The sequence below is a fragment of the Strix uralensis genome, chromosome 5 (assembly GCF_047716275.1).
Source record: "Strix uralensis isolate ZFMK-TIS-50842 chromosome 5, bStrUra1, whole genome shotgun sequence".
NCBI classification, from domain to species: Eukaryota; Metazoa; Chordata; class Aves; order Strigiformes; family Strigidae; genus Strix; species Strix uralensis.
In genome coordinates, this window is record NC_133976.1 from 40043090 (window position 1) to 40056672 (window position 13583).

Below are 13583 nucleotides of genomic sequence, written 5' to 3' on the forward strand. Positions count from 1 at the left end.
TAATTTATCAATCTGCAACCTCTCTCTTGTCTCCGTTATGATAATGAGGCTACAGCATAAACCTAATTCTCCCAGCCAAAACTTCATACTGCAGCTCTAAGAAATTCTGTTTTACTTTTCAGAAGTGCAGAAAAGATGAGTTGCTCCTGTCTTCCTATTTTCATAGAAACCTCACATGCTCATCTCACCTAAAACACGTTCTTTATTATTTATTCATTTCCAATGTCACTGGATTACTAACATAAACTGAAGTTCATAACTGCAAGAGTGTGAAAAGTACCGATGGAAAATTAATTAAGAAATGAGAAATGAAATCTAAATTTATGTTCTTACTGCTAAAAGGTTTCCGAAGTAAAATGGCAAAAAAGCATCTAGACAAAGATGCTTGTTTCTGGTTCTTTCTCTTGCTAGTAGCTTGACCCGTGAGCAACATAACACCCTGAAGTCCATGCCTGGGATTTGTCATGGCCAACCATAGACCACTGGAGGTTGGATGTCTGAGACTGTGCTCATCACCCACGGCTGATGGAGGAGACCGAGCCCTCAGAGGGCACCTCCCTTCATCTGCCTAACATCCTTGCTGCTGACGGAGCTAGAGACAGGCTCTGTGGGAGCCTGTGGGCAGCACCTCAGACTTTTCTAACTAGTTTTCTGGCACCAAAGCTAGGGCAGATGACTAATACAAGGCTATTATCAAAATGGGGAAAACTTGTGGTGCTTTACAAATTTACAGGATCAGAGTCTTGGTCACGGATTTATTTTGTGTTCCCAGCCACTGCCCAGAAGTCCTTCTCATGTGGCAACTGAATCATTGGAAGATTAAAAATGAGATCATGATGCTAAGGTTGAGCATATTCTTGTTTTGGAGGCTTCAACTGCACATGTCAAGTTAAACCAGATATTTCATGTGCAAGTAACTGTCTTGCATTTTCTGAGACACACATAGGTCCTGTCAAACCAAGATGCTTTCCTAAACTTAATGGAACCTCTGTTAAATACAGGAGCAATGATCATGGTGTTGAAGTTGACATGTTAATTCCTACAAAATAATCATATTATTTGCTAAATGCTGTGCTTGGCAAACAAGTATTCTCCATTTTTGGGTTACCAAAGGAAAAATGAGCATCAGAGTTGATAATCCTTAAATCTGGGATTATCTACCTAAAATCTCAGTTATCCAATTTTTTTTGTGATAAAATATGAAAAAATTTTCTTCTCCTATTCAAGACTGGCAGGAGTCACATTATAAAGGATAACTACTAAAGGAAAAAGGTTTGTCAAACCAGGAATTTTAGAGACGTGTTTGATAAGAAGTATAAACCTAAAACAAAGCCTGGATAGTTTTAGACCAACAAAAAAACCAGTCACTGCAGTGACAAGTAGTGTTTAATCTCTTTTTTTTGAACCTCTGCTTCCCAAATAAGTGTCAATACATTGGACTTTCTGGAACAAGCCTTTCATTGGAGCAGTCCAATTCATCACTTCCATCTTAACATCTGTGTTGAAATATTTAATCTTTTCTTATAATTAACTTGATACAGTCACAACCTACAAGGCTGATCTTATACACTTTGAAGCCAGTAGGAGTTTTCTTTCTATCTTCTATGGAGCAGGAACACACATGATGAGCTAATCCATTGGGGAGCTCTTACATGTCAAGGCCCAATGCAAAAGACAGATCAGAAAGTCAATCTTAACAATTGCATAGGTTTTAGACTTTACCACAGATACATGATTGCCCCATTCCTTTCATAGTTTAATGAACATCATCACCACTCCTTAAATGTGCTGTAGGAATTGGAAACAACCCTCTTTTGGAAAACTATGTGACAAAATAAACTTTAAATCAATGCAATTTTTCAGTTTTTGGAAAACTGTATCATTTTGCTTTCGGTCATTTGAAACTAGGGCCACAATTTCTGTTGAAGAACCTTACTGGTTCTTGCAGGAACAACCATAAAACAGTTTCAAGTCAGCTAGCCAAAGACATATTCTTCACTCTGTTTTTTCCAAATATTTTGATCCATGTTGTCCTGAGCAAAACATAAAATGTTTTTAGTTTAGAAGATTTGCCTTTTCTCTTTATTCAATCCTAAAGAAGAAAAATGGCCTGATCTTAGAAATATTTAATGCTGTGACTTAATCCTTCATACTCAAAAAATGTTTACATTTGGGTCTCACGAGTTAATTTGCTGAAGATAAATGGACAGTTCTTCTCAAAATAATTTTTTTTTAATTTCTCGCTGGAGGAGGAAAGATGTAGGAATATCTTCTTTTCTAAACCATTCATCAGTGAATTCCAGATTAAATTATAATGATATCTCTGACTTTGGCCAGGGACTTAGAGTTTAAAGGTTAAACAGAGAGAGTAATTTCCTAGACTTCAGAGGAAAACTTTTCACTTACATAGTTGTTTAACACTTTTGCTAGTGGTGAAATTCATATAGTTCATCTGATAAGGTCTGCAGTTGCGTGTTAACCAATAAAAAGGTGTTACAGATATGTGTTAAGAAGCATGCATAGCCCCAGAAATGCCATCAGCCTTAGCTTCATTTGTATTTTGTAATTATTTACCTCACACAAATAAGACTTCCTAACAAATTCTTGAATGGCACAGAATCCTAGACTGGATCCCCTGAAAGGTTGCATTACTTTCCATCCTAAATATGTTATTTTATGTAACATATCATTGGGTAGTGACCTGCCAAAAATACCCTAGGTCCCACAGAACTACATTGTAGGTTTTTCTTCTTTCCACAGTCACTACCTTCTTCCTGACAGCATCATTCATAAGCCTGAGATTTACTGTAATGACTCTGCCAATCCTGCTTCACATTAGTAGGTCAGTTCTGCTCCAGATTACATCAATTTTACAAACATCCATTGAGTACTGATGATGGCTGTGACTGAAAAGTTTATCAGGCATTTACTGTTGTTCAATGCTGTCCATACCTTCTTTAAAGCAGCTAAATGTTTAGCTAATTGTGCTCTAAAGCACGGGCTGACATAATCACATGTCGCTGGTTTACTATCAGGATAACTTTAGCTCTTTGCATTGTCTAGGATGTACTTCCAGCAGCAAATTGGAAATATCAACCCTCTATTATTCTAGGTCACTTAAGGAGTATATATTTAGACACTGAACATGTAAATCTCACAGCTAACTAACACTCCATGCAATATATTTAAGAGATGTTTCTTAAACTGTCACCAATACTTACTCAGCAGGATGTGGAAACTTCTATTCATGCTTTGCGTTCCTCTGTCTTCAAAATAGGAAGTTTCAGAGGTAGTTTAAATGTTTTACAATTATTTATGTAACAAAAAAAATGTCTGTTCTTGTCATTTAATGTAAGTGAAGCAGAGGAAGAGTCAACAAAACACAAATTTGGTGGTAGGGAGCTCTGTCAATGTTTGCTTGGGAAGAGGTCCTCCAGCCTCTACAGTGGAGGTGTCCTCACTGAAGGATGTGGAGCAGGTCACTTCCCTAATAGCGCTAGGTCGAGGACCTCTGGGAATTAGAAATAGTCCATGACTTGGAGGTAGGCTGAGGAAAGGAAAATAGGGCAACACAAGTTAGAATTGTGTGAACAACGGAGTTTCTCTTTGGTGAGCCAACTGAAAAATTAAACCAAAAAAATTCATTTTGGGTCAGCCCAAAGCACTTATCCAACTCAAAATGAAACAGCTCATTTTGCTTTCAAATCTCTTTTCAACCTTTGAAAGAAAATGTACATAAAATTCTAAACCAAAACACTATTTTGAAACTTAAAACTCGAAATATTTTATTTAGAAAATGTCAGAACGAAACATTTCAGCATGATTTTCCTTTTTAGAGCTGTAACTATTGACTGAATTGAAACCCAGCTTGCCTGACTGAAAGCATACCTTTATTTTCTTTTGGTCAGTAATTGTTTGTCCCAGACATTTCCCCTGCTTGTAAGGGAAACCTCCTATGACTTCTACCTCCTTTGTCTGTTCAGAATTGACCATTGCCTGCCATCCTGCACACACCCACAAGTCACACATGCCCTGCAAGAAAACCTATGAAGGAAATTCTGCAAAATTTGCTGTGTGGCATTTCCAGGGCTCCAGCTCATGAGGTTTCCATGGTAGAGTCTTCCAGCTGGTGGTTTTCAAGGTTCAAGAAGTTAATAAATAGTTGAATTTGCTTTTACATTTTTGTGGACTAATGGGTTTTCATCAGGGTTTAGCCCCAGCATGGGAAGCTTGAGAGATTGATTTCAGACTTCTGTGTAGGGCAGCTCAACAAGGACAATGTGGAAGAGGCCTAAAGGAAGTAGATGGAGGAAAGAAGTTAATTATCCATTTGAAAAGAGAGGATATCAATGAGGAACAGCACGTGTGTGGTTCATGGTCTAGTCTCTATTTATAATCAAGGAAGAAAACAGGTACTTTCAGGGCAAAGTCATGTTATTCAGTCCAACAGTCTTTATAAACCTCTAATGTAGATCAGATGAATGACACCTGGATAATTCCTATTACCCTCCATTGACTATAAAGGGAGTTGTGTGTATCTTGGGAATAGACGGTGTCTGTCCAAGATCAGTGAGATGAATTCCCCAGTTGGTGCTTAACCTCCTTCCCTTTGCTGTCAGCTGTCACACATTCAAGTGATAAGAGAAAAGATGTCAGCCAACAGCTCTTGACAACATCACTGCTTATCTCACAGGAAAAAAATATAAATATCCTACTGAATATAGTAAAAGATTAAAACCCAGCACTGTACCAAAGCCTGGCTGTCTGTCACTATTGGGTCACTTTTGCTTTGACTGTGAACAGGTATGTAATTCATATGCTGTGAGATGCAAATGACAGTGTGAAGCAAAGTAAACTATGTTGATTGCATCTAGTTTGACAGGTAACAGGCCTCCATCATCCAGATGGATTGTATGCCAGTCTAGTATGTAAGTTACCACAAGAAACTGTTATCATTTCAGTTCACATAAACCTTGTTCAAATTAGGTATAAATGGATGTTTTTATCTCAAAATCACTCTGATTCAGGAGCAACATGGGATAGTTTAATCCCACTTCTGTGCTGTCTAGCTTCAACAGCTCATGTAAGACATGTTGAGACTTTTTTTGGAATAACTTTGAATTCACTTTGAATTTAATTGATGAAGCTACCAAGGTAGATCAAGATAGATTCTATGCCAACACTTTTCCTATATTACAGTATCTGTTCATGGGGTGTCTTCTAGATATCCATTTAGCAAGCATTTTTGCATATGAATGTCCCTCATATGCTGTGTTTGCAAAGCTTCACCCCCCTCATCTGCACTGCAACCTCAAGTCTTTTATATGAGGACATTCATGGTGTTTGGGGTTTTTTTAGATGTGGACAGGATGCCTGTTGCCCTGATGAATAAATAGTAAAGCCTTTTTCAAGAAGTTTTCACCAGCTGCTGACAATCTGCTATTACATATTTCCTCTGGCTTTCTCACTATTTGGATGCTTTTCACCTCTTTAACCTTGGTGCAGCCACCAATGTTTCTGGCTGTCTTTGCCCATAGGACATTGCTGAAGGACATAATAACGATGGATTAAAGTGCTTTTCAGTGACTGAGGGTTTTTTTCTGTTTGGGAGCTTGCGTGGAGAGCACTTCACTTCTAAAATGCTCTCAAATCTCTGATGCTGCCATTAGTGCTCAGCACATCTATGGGGCAGTGAGAACACAGTACTGAGTTTTCAGTAACAAGTGCTGCCTGTTTGTCACCATGTCATCTGACCCAGGGCGGGACAGTTTGAGACTTTTCACCAGCAGCTGTTCAAGATGGGATCTTGTCTACGGGCATACTGAGGCAAAATCAATGAACAAAAACAATAACTCTTATGAATGATGCTATTTTTCCCATCACCCCCCACAAGAAATGCTGACCCACATGCTCCCTGTTAAGCCCTGGCCTGTGATGAGTTGAAATTGCAGCCTTATGGTGAAGAAGCATGTCCCCAGACCGAGCTTGCATCCTTTCCAGATACAAAAATACTGCCATGACCCAGCAGCCCCACAGGCACAATTTGTGTCATCTCCCTTATGTTTGAGTAAAAGAGAAAAGCTCTGTAAATGGCAATATTTGATGACCAAAATATTTATTATAATAAATTAAAGAGTAAGCATTTATAAAACAATCCATCTGCATATAAATATCACACAGCAGTTTTAATTTCATAGTTCACTTAAAACCCCCTGGTAGAGCTTCATAAATACATATCCTTGGATATTTTTCAATTAATCTACATAAATAAAAGTACTGTAAAATTACCTTAAAATAAGTTATCATTAAATATGAACAACAAAAATTATTTCTGAAATATCAACTTTTCAGGTAAAGGTCAGAAGGGGGCAACATATGCAAGAGAATTTTCCAAGTAAAAGGCTCAAAACATCCTGGCTACATATCACTGCCTACCTTAACCAAAGCTCATTCATAGGTTCCAAATCTCAGCATATAAAATACAGAAACAGTTGCCTTATTCCTATGGAGATGAGGAGGACAGGAGCATGCCTTTGAAAATAACTAGTGCCCTGTGTTGAAATGAAGCTGCAAACACTGTCCTGGAGTTTTCATTTTCAAAGGCGGCAGCAATACACATCCTGTCTGTGCCCACTTAGTTTGCTATTTTCGGCACAAGTGAAAAATATACTGCATCTGTGGGTGAGGGGTTTTTGTCCACAACAATTAATCAATTTGAGTTACAGCAAGAGTTTTTCAGAGACATCTCTTCAAGCCTGATCTGAAATTCTTTCAGTTTTTCTTCTTGTTCCCTCCCTTCTTCGGGGCATCAGTACAGGCATTTTCTATGTAGTCAAACAGTAAATCCAGTTCTCCAATGGCTTTAGTCTTTCCATTCTCTCCCAACTAGAAAAGAGCAGAATGTAAGTTTTAGCATCTCACTACTTCTCAGAAAATTGAAATTGGGCTTGTTACAGAAACTGAATTGAAACTACTTATTCTCTTAAGTAGTTCTATTAGAGTCATTATACCATAAAATATAAACTATCTCATTCAAATCTAGTCTAGTGTATACAGTTACCTGCAATGTGACTTCTGAAGGTTTAAATTACCATAACATATGCAGAGAGTTAACAGGACAAGTGAAGGAGGGTTGGAAGTGGAAACAGCACTGATCTCTTTAATGCCCCTGCAGGCTTCACCTCCTAAATAATCTCCAGAGTTTGTTTCATAATTACGTCAGCCTTAATCCAACTAAATGACTGGGATTTGGAACAGCTTTTTTTAAATGTTGTGAAAAAATGTACCTGTTTCATTTTGCTCTTCATTTCTTCCAGGTTCTTTTCAATGTGCTCTCTGTGTCCCGAGAATTTCTAAAAAAAAAAAAGAACACATCCAGACATAACACTGGCAGCTGTATGCATCAATGTGGTTTTTTTCCTTTTTCACACCTTTCTATCAACCTCGAGTTCAGTATCTTTCATCTGAGGTTTCCCTTCATATCACTGCCTTTAGCTGCTGTTTGCAGCATTCTGAGATTCAGGAGTAGCAACAAGAGTCATGACTCAGAGGAGGGAAAGACACCCAACACTACTCACACATCTGCTCAGCTCCGAGGTCAGGGATGCCAAGAAGTGTGCCACCTCCTCAGCGTATGGGTACTGGCCCTTGGCCTTCGTAAGGAGGACATCTTCCACTACAATCTCCACAATCCTCTTCATCATGTAGCAGCGGTTGTTTTCCTATGTATGCAGGTAAGTGGTCATGTTAAATCATGGCAACAGATCAATGCAGAAGGATGCAAAGAGCAGCCTCCTGGTGTAAGGCTTACCTTGATGTTAACATAGAGCTGCTGCCCAATGAGCCTGTTGTCTGTGTCCTCATCTGAGACCCTGGCCTGAGAGGAAAAAAAGGAAATGTCAGGTGGGGATGGGAACCTTACCTAAAAATTAATAATAAACCTTAAGGTTTTCATCAGTAATACTGCAGATTAAATGATGGAATGGACACCATAGACAGTCTGTTACAGGTAGATAAGCTTGGACATTGTGTCTTTCTACCCTTAATGGAGTGAGATTCAAGGTCGGTATCACTGGAAAACAAGCAGAACTCTGAATTACTGTCCCCCTCTTAAACGTCAGATATCGTAGTGGTTATGATGACTAAACCAGATGCCGCAGGTGGCCGACCTCAGGGTGGCCCACAGCGCTGCTGGGAGGTGCTGCAGCACTTGATAGCAGACACTGTGGGGACCCACCGATGGTAAGAGCAACCAAGAAACCTGTCCAAGCAGAGCACTGTAAGAGCTCTGCCCAAGGAGCTGTCTGGCCATGGCTGGTGTCACGGGCAGGCCCAGGTCCAAATGGACTGGGCAGACAGAGACATTTAAGCTCATGTTTCACAACTGTCCCAGTCTAGCAGCAGCCACTTGAGAGAAGCAGCTATGCTGTCCCAGGGGCTGCCTTTCCTTTGAGGAGCAGGAGGAGGAGAGGCAGCAGCTTCCCCCAGGCTACTCAACCAGCAGGCAACACACCCACTCCACACACCCAAGCTCTACCTTACTGCAAATGCACGTATTTTTCTGGAGAAAGGCATGAGAAAGAGAGAGGAATGCCAAAGGTGAGAAGCCAGGGCACTGGAAGAGAAGGAGGTCCTCAGATCCCACCATGAAGGACACATGGGTTACTGTACCATTTTAGCCAAGGTGTAGGTGCGATTCCTGATGTAGGGCTGCTGGAAGTTGATCTTCCTGAGCCTGCAGGCATGATGGGTGGTAGAAGTCACCCCTATTCCATTTGGAGGCAGAGGGCTGGTGAGAAGAAGAGGGAGACAGCAACAGCAGCAGCAGATGACCCATCCTGAGAAGCTTTTGGTCAAGGTCTGTAGGGAGGCCATGGCTCACAATCCAAAGTCGTCTGTGCCAGCAGGTTGCAGCTACAGCACTCAGCACTGATGAGAGAGAGCAGGGTTAGTAGCATCAGAGAGAGCGGGCAAGGCAAAGTGAGAGAAGCACAAAGGCTGCAAGCCTTACCTTTGCTGTGATTCTTGATGTGCTCTGCAGGAGGTGAGGTGCACCTTATATAGGGCCACCAACATCTCTTTCAGCTTTTTTTTTTCGGGTACTGTTGGTGAAATAAAAATGACATCAGCAAGTCTCTTACTTTCCAGTATCCTCTTCTGAGAACTACCTAACCACTGCAAAACCCACAAATACAACTTCAAGGCCATTGTAATATTTAGTTTCTTATAAAATAAACCAAATTTTAATACAGGGCAAAGCAGGGGCTTTTACCAAGGCAGGAATCCTGAATTCTTTTTGCATAAAAACATTTGAGAAGTTTATGGGTTTGTGCCTCCTGTCCTGATTGTAACACACTAATTGAATTGGCAATTTGATGGCAGATAACGTAACATATAAATTTTTGTTCATCTTCTGTGGTGAAAGACTGGTGCTCTGCTGCTGCTGACTGGTGTACACATGTGGTCAAAGACTGCACCAAACCCAAAGCACTGGCCACCCACATGTGGTTCTACCCTGCAAATACCCTCTCCCAAACAGTGGCCCACTGGAGTCACTGGCCATTTGCCCATCACTGTGCAATCCTCTCTAAGAGGTCAGAAAATGTGTAGGACCAACACTGCATTTATCACATCCCTGATCTCCAAATTCCCATTTTCAAAAAAAATATCCGTATTCCAGGCATTAACCAGGTGTAATGACGAGACCTGTGGTCATGAACTTACTTATCCAGGTGATTTCCACATTCCTGACCCTTTTCTGCTAACGTAAAGGCAGTGCCGCACCCTCAGTCTGAAATATTATGCAGGGTGCTAAAGGGAAACTGTGCTCTCTTTAGAGAGTAATTTGCAACCCAGCTGTAGACAATAATGCATGAGGACACAGAACTGGTACAACTGTAAACTCCTAGTTGTCTAATACCCACAAGACACACAGGTGACAAATGTGAGAAATTTGGACCTGGAAAACCAAGGCTCCAGCTCTGCCTCTGAGAGTGAACAGGAGCATCCCTGGGGCTGGGCTTCATCCCTTGTGGCTGAGGTGCTTGGAACAAGAGCCGTAATCAGCTTTATTCCGTGGGCTGAAATTCTCAGCTCTTTTCCTTATACCTGAAAGGAAGCAGTTAAAGGCTGGCTGGCACCAGGTTTATGCTTTAGCCTGCCCTGATGCCTCCACAGCACAAATTCATCTCTCCATGCCTCAGTCCTGCCTCAGTTGCCCTCAGATACCTGCCACATTAGCTCTGCACAGTTCTGAGCCCTTGAAGCTGCACCCCCTCACCCTGGAGTCATCATCACCATGTGCCCATCTCAGGTACCCATTCCCATGCCTGGCCTCCAACAGCACCCTGACTGCAGCAGGCAGTAGAAAGCAAGTCAGGACCCAGGATGTCAACAACCTAGTTCACACCCAAAATGTATCACAAAGCTATTCAAAAACATGTTTATAAACTCTTTTCCATAAATTTTTCATTTGCCAGGCTAATAGGCCCTGTGGGGGAGCAGGTTAATGAGAAGATGGGAGGCTGAGTTATACTTAGCTAAAGGACAGACATTAAAGACCAAACTGGGAGAAATCCAGACAGAGAGGCTGTTTTGAAGGATTGGCCTCCCTGAAGTGCATTCCCATGAGCTTCTCTCCAGGTGTTAAACACAGTCTGACAACCAAAGTCTGCTTCTAACTGAAGTTTCTCAAACTTCTCCACCAGCTCATCCAGCAGAGCAGAAGTCCCAAACCCAGAACAAAAGCTGTGAATGGGCATTCAAACCCTCCCTGGTCCAGACCCCCAGTCCTCCTGCCCTTCTGGCAGATCCCACCTCCCATCCCTTTGGTCACTTACTGTTGTCAGACACAGATCCAGCTTGCCTCACCTCTTCCTGTGGCTCCAGTCCCATGGGAAGGGTTCATGACCTGGGTAAGCAGGTGCTGTGCCACTCACACGTGTTCAAACCACTGTGAGGGGCCCACCCAGTCCCAGGCTTCCCACACCTGCTGATGAATATTTAAACAACATCAGACAGAGGGATGAGGAACTAGATGCTGCATCTTTCTTCTGCCCTCTTTTATGCCATCATTACAGGATCTCCTCTGTCTTCTCTAGTATTGGAAACCATCACTGGGACATACCTATTTTCACAGAAAACGTTAAGTTAGACTTGATAAGGATCTCTTTCTCTCATCTATGTTGTTAGCCACCTCTCTCAGTCATAATACTCTTTGGCTGTGCCACAATGCCCTCCTTCTGAGGCTTTAAAAAAGCTTTGCTTCAATTGTTTAGTTTAACTCCCTACCTCCGATATTCACCTTTATTTTCCAGACACAGAAATGCTGAAATGCATATTGTGAGTTCATTAATTCATATTCCACAAATTTCCTTTTTATGACATTCCTAAAGCCTTCACATTATTTCACCTTTTGTTTTCAGTTGCGAGTTGTAACAACCTATATTCTATCCCTCTATCTTTCTGTAAGTATGGTCCAGTCCAAAAATAACAAACATTCAAAATCTTGCTGGATACTAATTTTAGCAGACTGTATGGTTCCCGTGCTCATCTATCCACTCCTGGCCTCTTCCCAACCACATTCCACCAGATGGCTGCTGGTCCTGGATCTACCACTGAGTTGTGGTGTAGCCATAGTCATAGCTGCAGTTAGTGCCTATAACATGTCAAGAGAATTTCTGTGGAAGTGGAGATATGCCTCCTATTCCCAGGGTCTGCTATTTCTGAGATTGCACTGAACAAGGATGTGACTAGTCACCACTATCACCTCTTTTGACTACCTCACCACACCCTGGATGGGAGATACACATCCAGCATTACATCCTAGAGAAAGATGTAAGTCTAAAAAATGTAAGGCTAGAAACCTGCACTACCACTAGATCTTACTCCAGCTCTCAGCTGAAGTCCATAGAGGGAGGAAGGAATCAGAAGGTTTTCTGCTGCAGTTGAGGAAGAATTTCTCTTTCTTCTTGTTTGAGAAGGAAATACAATAAACTTCTGAAAAATAAAGTCTTGAGCCAGCACTGAAGGTGAACATCAGGGAAATAGGTTACTTAGACACCCCTCCCCAAACAGGCCGCTCTGAACTGTAGAGCTGGCAGAAGAGAGCAGTGGAAGGAAAGCTGCATTTAATTTTAAAATGTTGTACCCTGGCTGAAACCAACACTGGTGGGTCTTACTTTGGGGAGAAAGAATAAAGTGGAAAAAAACACGTCTGAAGAACATGTCTTAAAAGAGCAATCTTTCTCACTAATTCTTTCCTATGTTACCATTGTCAAGTATTCTAGCAAGTGGTATGGGAACTGGTAATTTAGTCATTTCTCTTTGAGTCTGAACTACTGATGTCTCATGACATGATAGTACCAAGCTTTTCTTTATAAAACAATGTTCTCTTGAAAACAAAAAACACAAACAAAAATGAACCCCCAAAAAGACCTCTCCAAGCTCAGTTGAGGAGGTGCGAGTGAGAAGAGTGTGGAGAAAAAAGTGCTCTTCCTTTTTAATTTTATGACTTTTTCTAGATTTAATGATATTTTTAATGTTTAAGGCTAGTAACACTGTTTAAAATACAAAATTCTTACAAGAAAACATATCTGCTATGCTTTTAATTAAAACTACCAAAGACCTCTGAACTTCTGTAAAGTACCCTCTGCATAGTTTTTAAAATATAATTAATTAAAAAAAAAATTTTGAAATTGTTCACAGATTGTATTTTCTCTCCGGTGCTGTCCTAAGAGTTAAACATCTATCCTACCACTGACTTCACTGCTAAACTTTTAAAGTGTAATTACATGGAGTTTCCCTAATTCATTAAGAAACCATAGCGGTTAAATATTCTCGACAATGACTTCTTGACCCATATTGAAGACAGGATTTTTTGAGGAGGACTGGAACTCTACATCACGTCTGCCTCAAAAGCCACAGACACTTCCTTCTTACTTTGAATGAGGCCACAGGTGAATAACCAATACTGTACTTTGATGTTCAGCTGTTGTGTATCATCACCAGCACACTGGCATGCAGGGATTTTCTTGAGCTTTAATACATTTTCAATCAGCTAGGACTATATTGAATTATTAGAAACATCCTCAGGATCAGACACTGGGCCAGAAACATCGCCAAGAGTAGGCATGTGGAAGAGTGAGCCTCTGTATTGTCCTCTTGGGTCTTTTACCTGGAGATGAAATTCTCCTCCCGTTAAACATCTGTACATCAACACAGGTCACATAATGCCTGAAGCTGAACATGCAATCTATGTGGAGATATCCTCAACTTTCAGGTCACACTCATTCTCTTCATTTTGCTCCAGCTCATTTGTGAGCTAGTTCATTGCATTTTACCCCAGTTCTCTGCTTTTGCCTAGACTTTCAAGCTTGAAAAAATTAAAGCAGACTTTAAAAATGTTTCAGCTCAAGCTCCAGTGGAGCCTGATTTTAGTCAGCTCTCTGCCCAGCGATGAAAACGTCAGTAATGGAAGTTGATTCTTCTTTACAAAACTTGAAAATAAGCCTTTCTGTAATTCAGCCGTTCATTATGGAGACAACCTAGTACACAGGCAAGTCTCATCTGGGCATGATCATTAG

The 13583-nt window shown here is 40.9% G+C and overlaps 1 protein-coding gene across 1 annotated transcript; it reads right to left on the bottom strand.

Moving 5' to 3' along the window:
- Positions 1-6408: 6408 nt before the first annotated feature.
- Positions 6409-10970, bottom strand: IL22 (interleukin 22). The gene is made up of 8 exons (XM_074869369.1): positions 10870-10970; positions 9959-10107; positions 9011-9101; positions 8671-8928; positions 7811-7876; positions 7578-7721; positions 7287-7352; positions 6409-6885 (listed from the first exon to the last, which is right to left on the bottom strand). Exons 4-8 carry the CDS (start codon positions 8872-8874, stop codon positions 6772-6774), a joined length of 594 nt encoding a protein of 197 aa, XP_074725470.1. The 5' UTR covers positions 8875-8928; positions 9011-9101; positions 9959-10107; positions 10870-10970; the 3' UTR covers positions 6409-6771.
- Between the last annotated feature and the right edge of the window lie 2613 nt (positions 10971-13583).

Bases quoted from the DNA above. Each gene is read 5' to 3' on its own strand.
- IL22 (XM_074869369.1), bottom strand. From the start codon at position 8,874: ATGGCCTCCCTACAGACCTTGACCAAAAGCTTCTCAGGATGGGTCATC. The intron at 7,877-8,670 runs GTACAGTAACCC...TTTTCCTCTCAG, and splicing joins CCTACACCTTGGCTAAAATG to GCCAGGGTCTCAGATGAGGA. The intron at 7,353-7,577 runs GTGAGTAGTGTT...TTTTTTTTTTAG, and splicing joins CCTCGGAGCTGAGCAGATGT to AAATTCTCGGGACACAGAGA.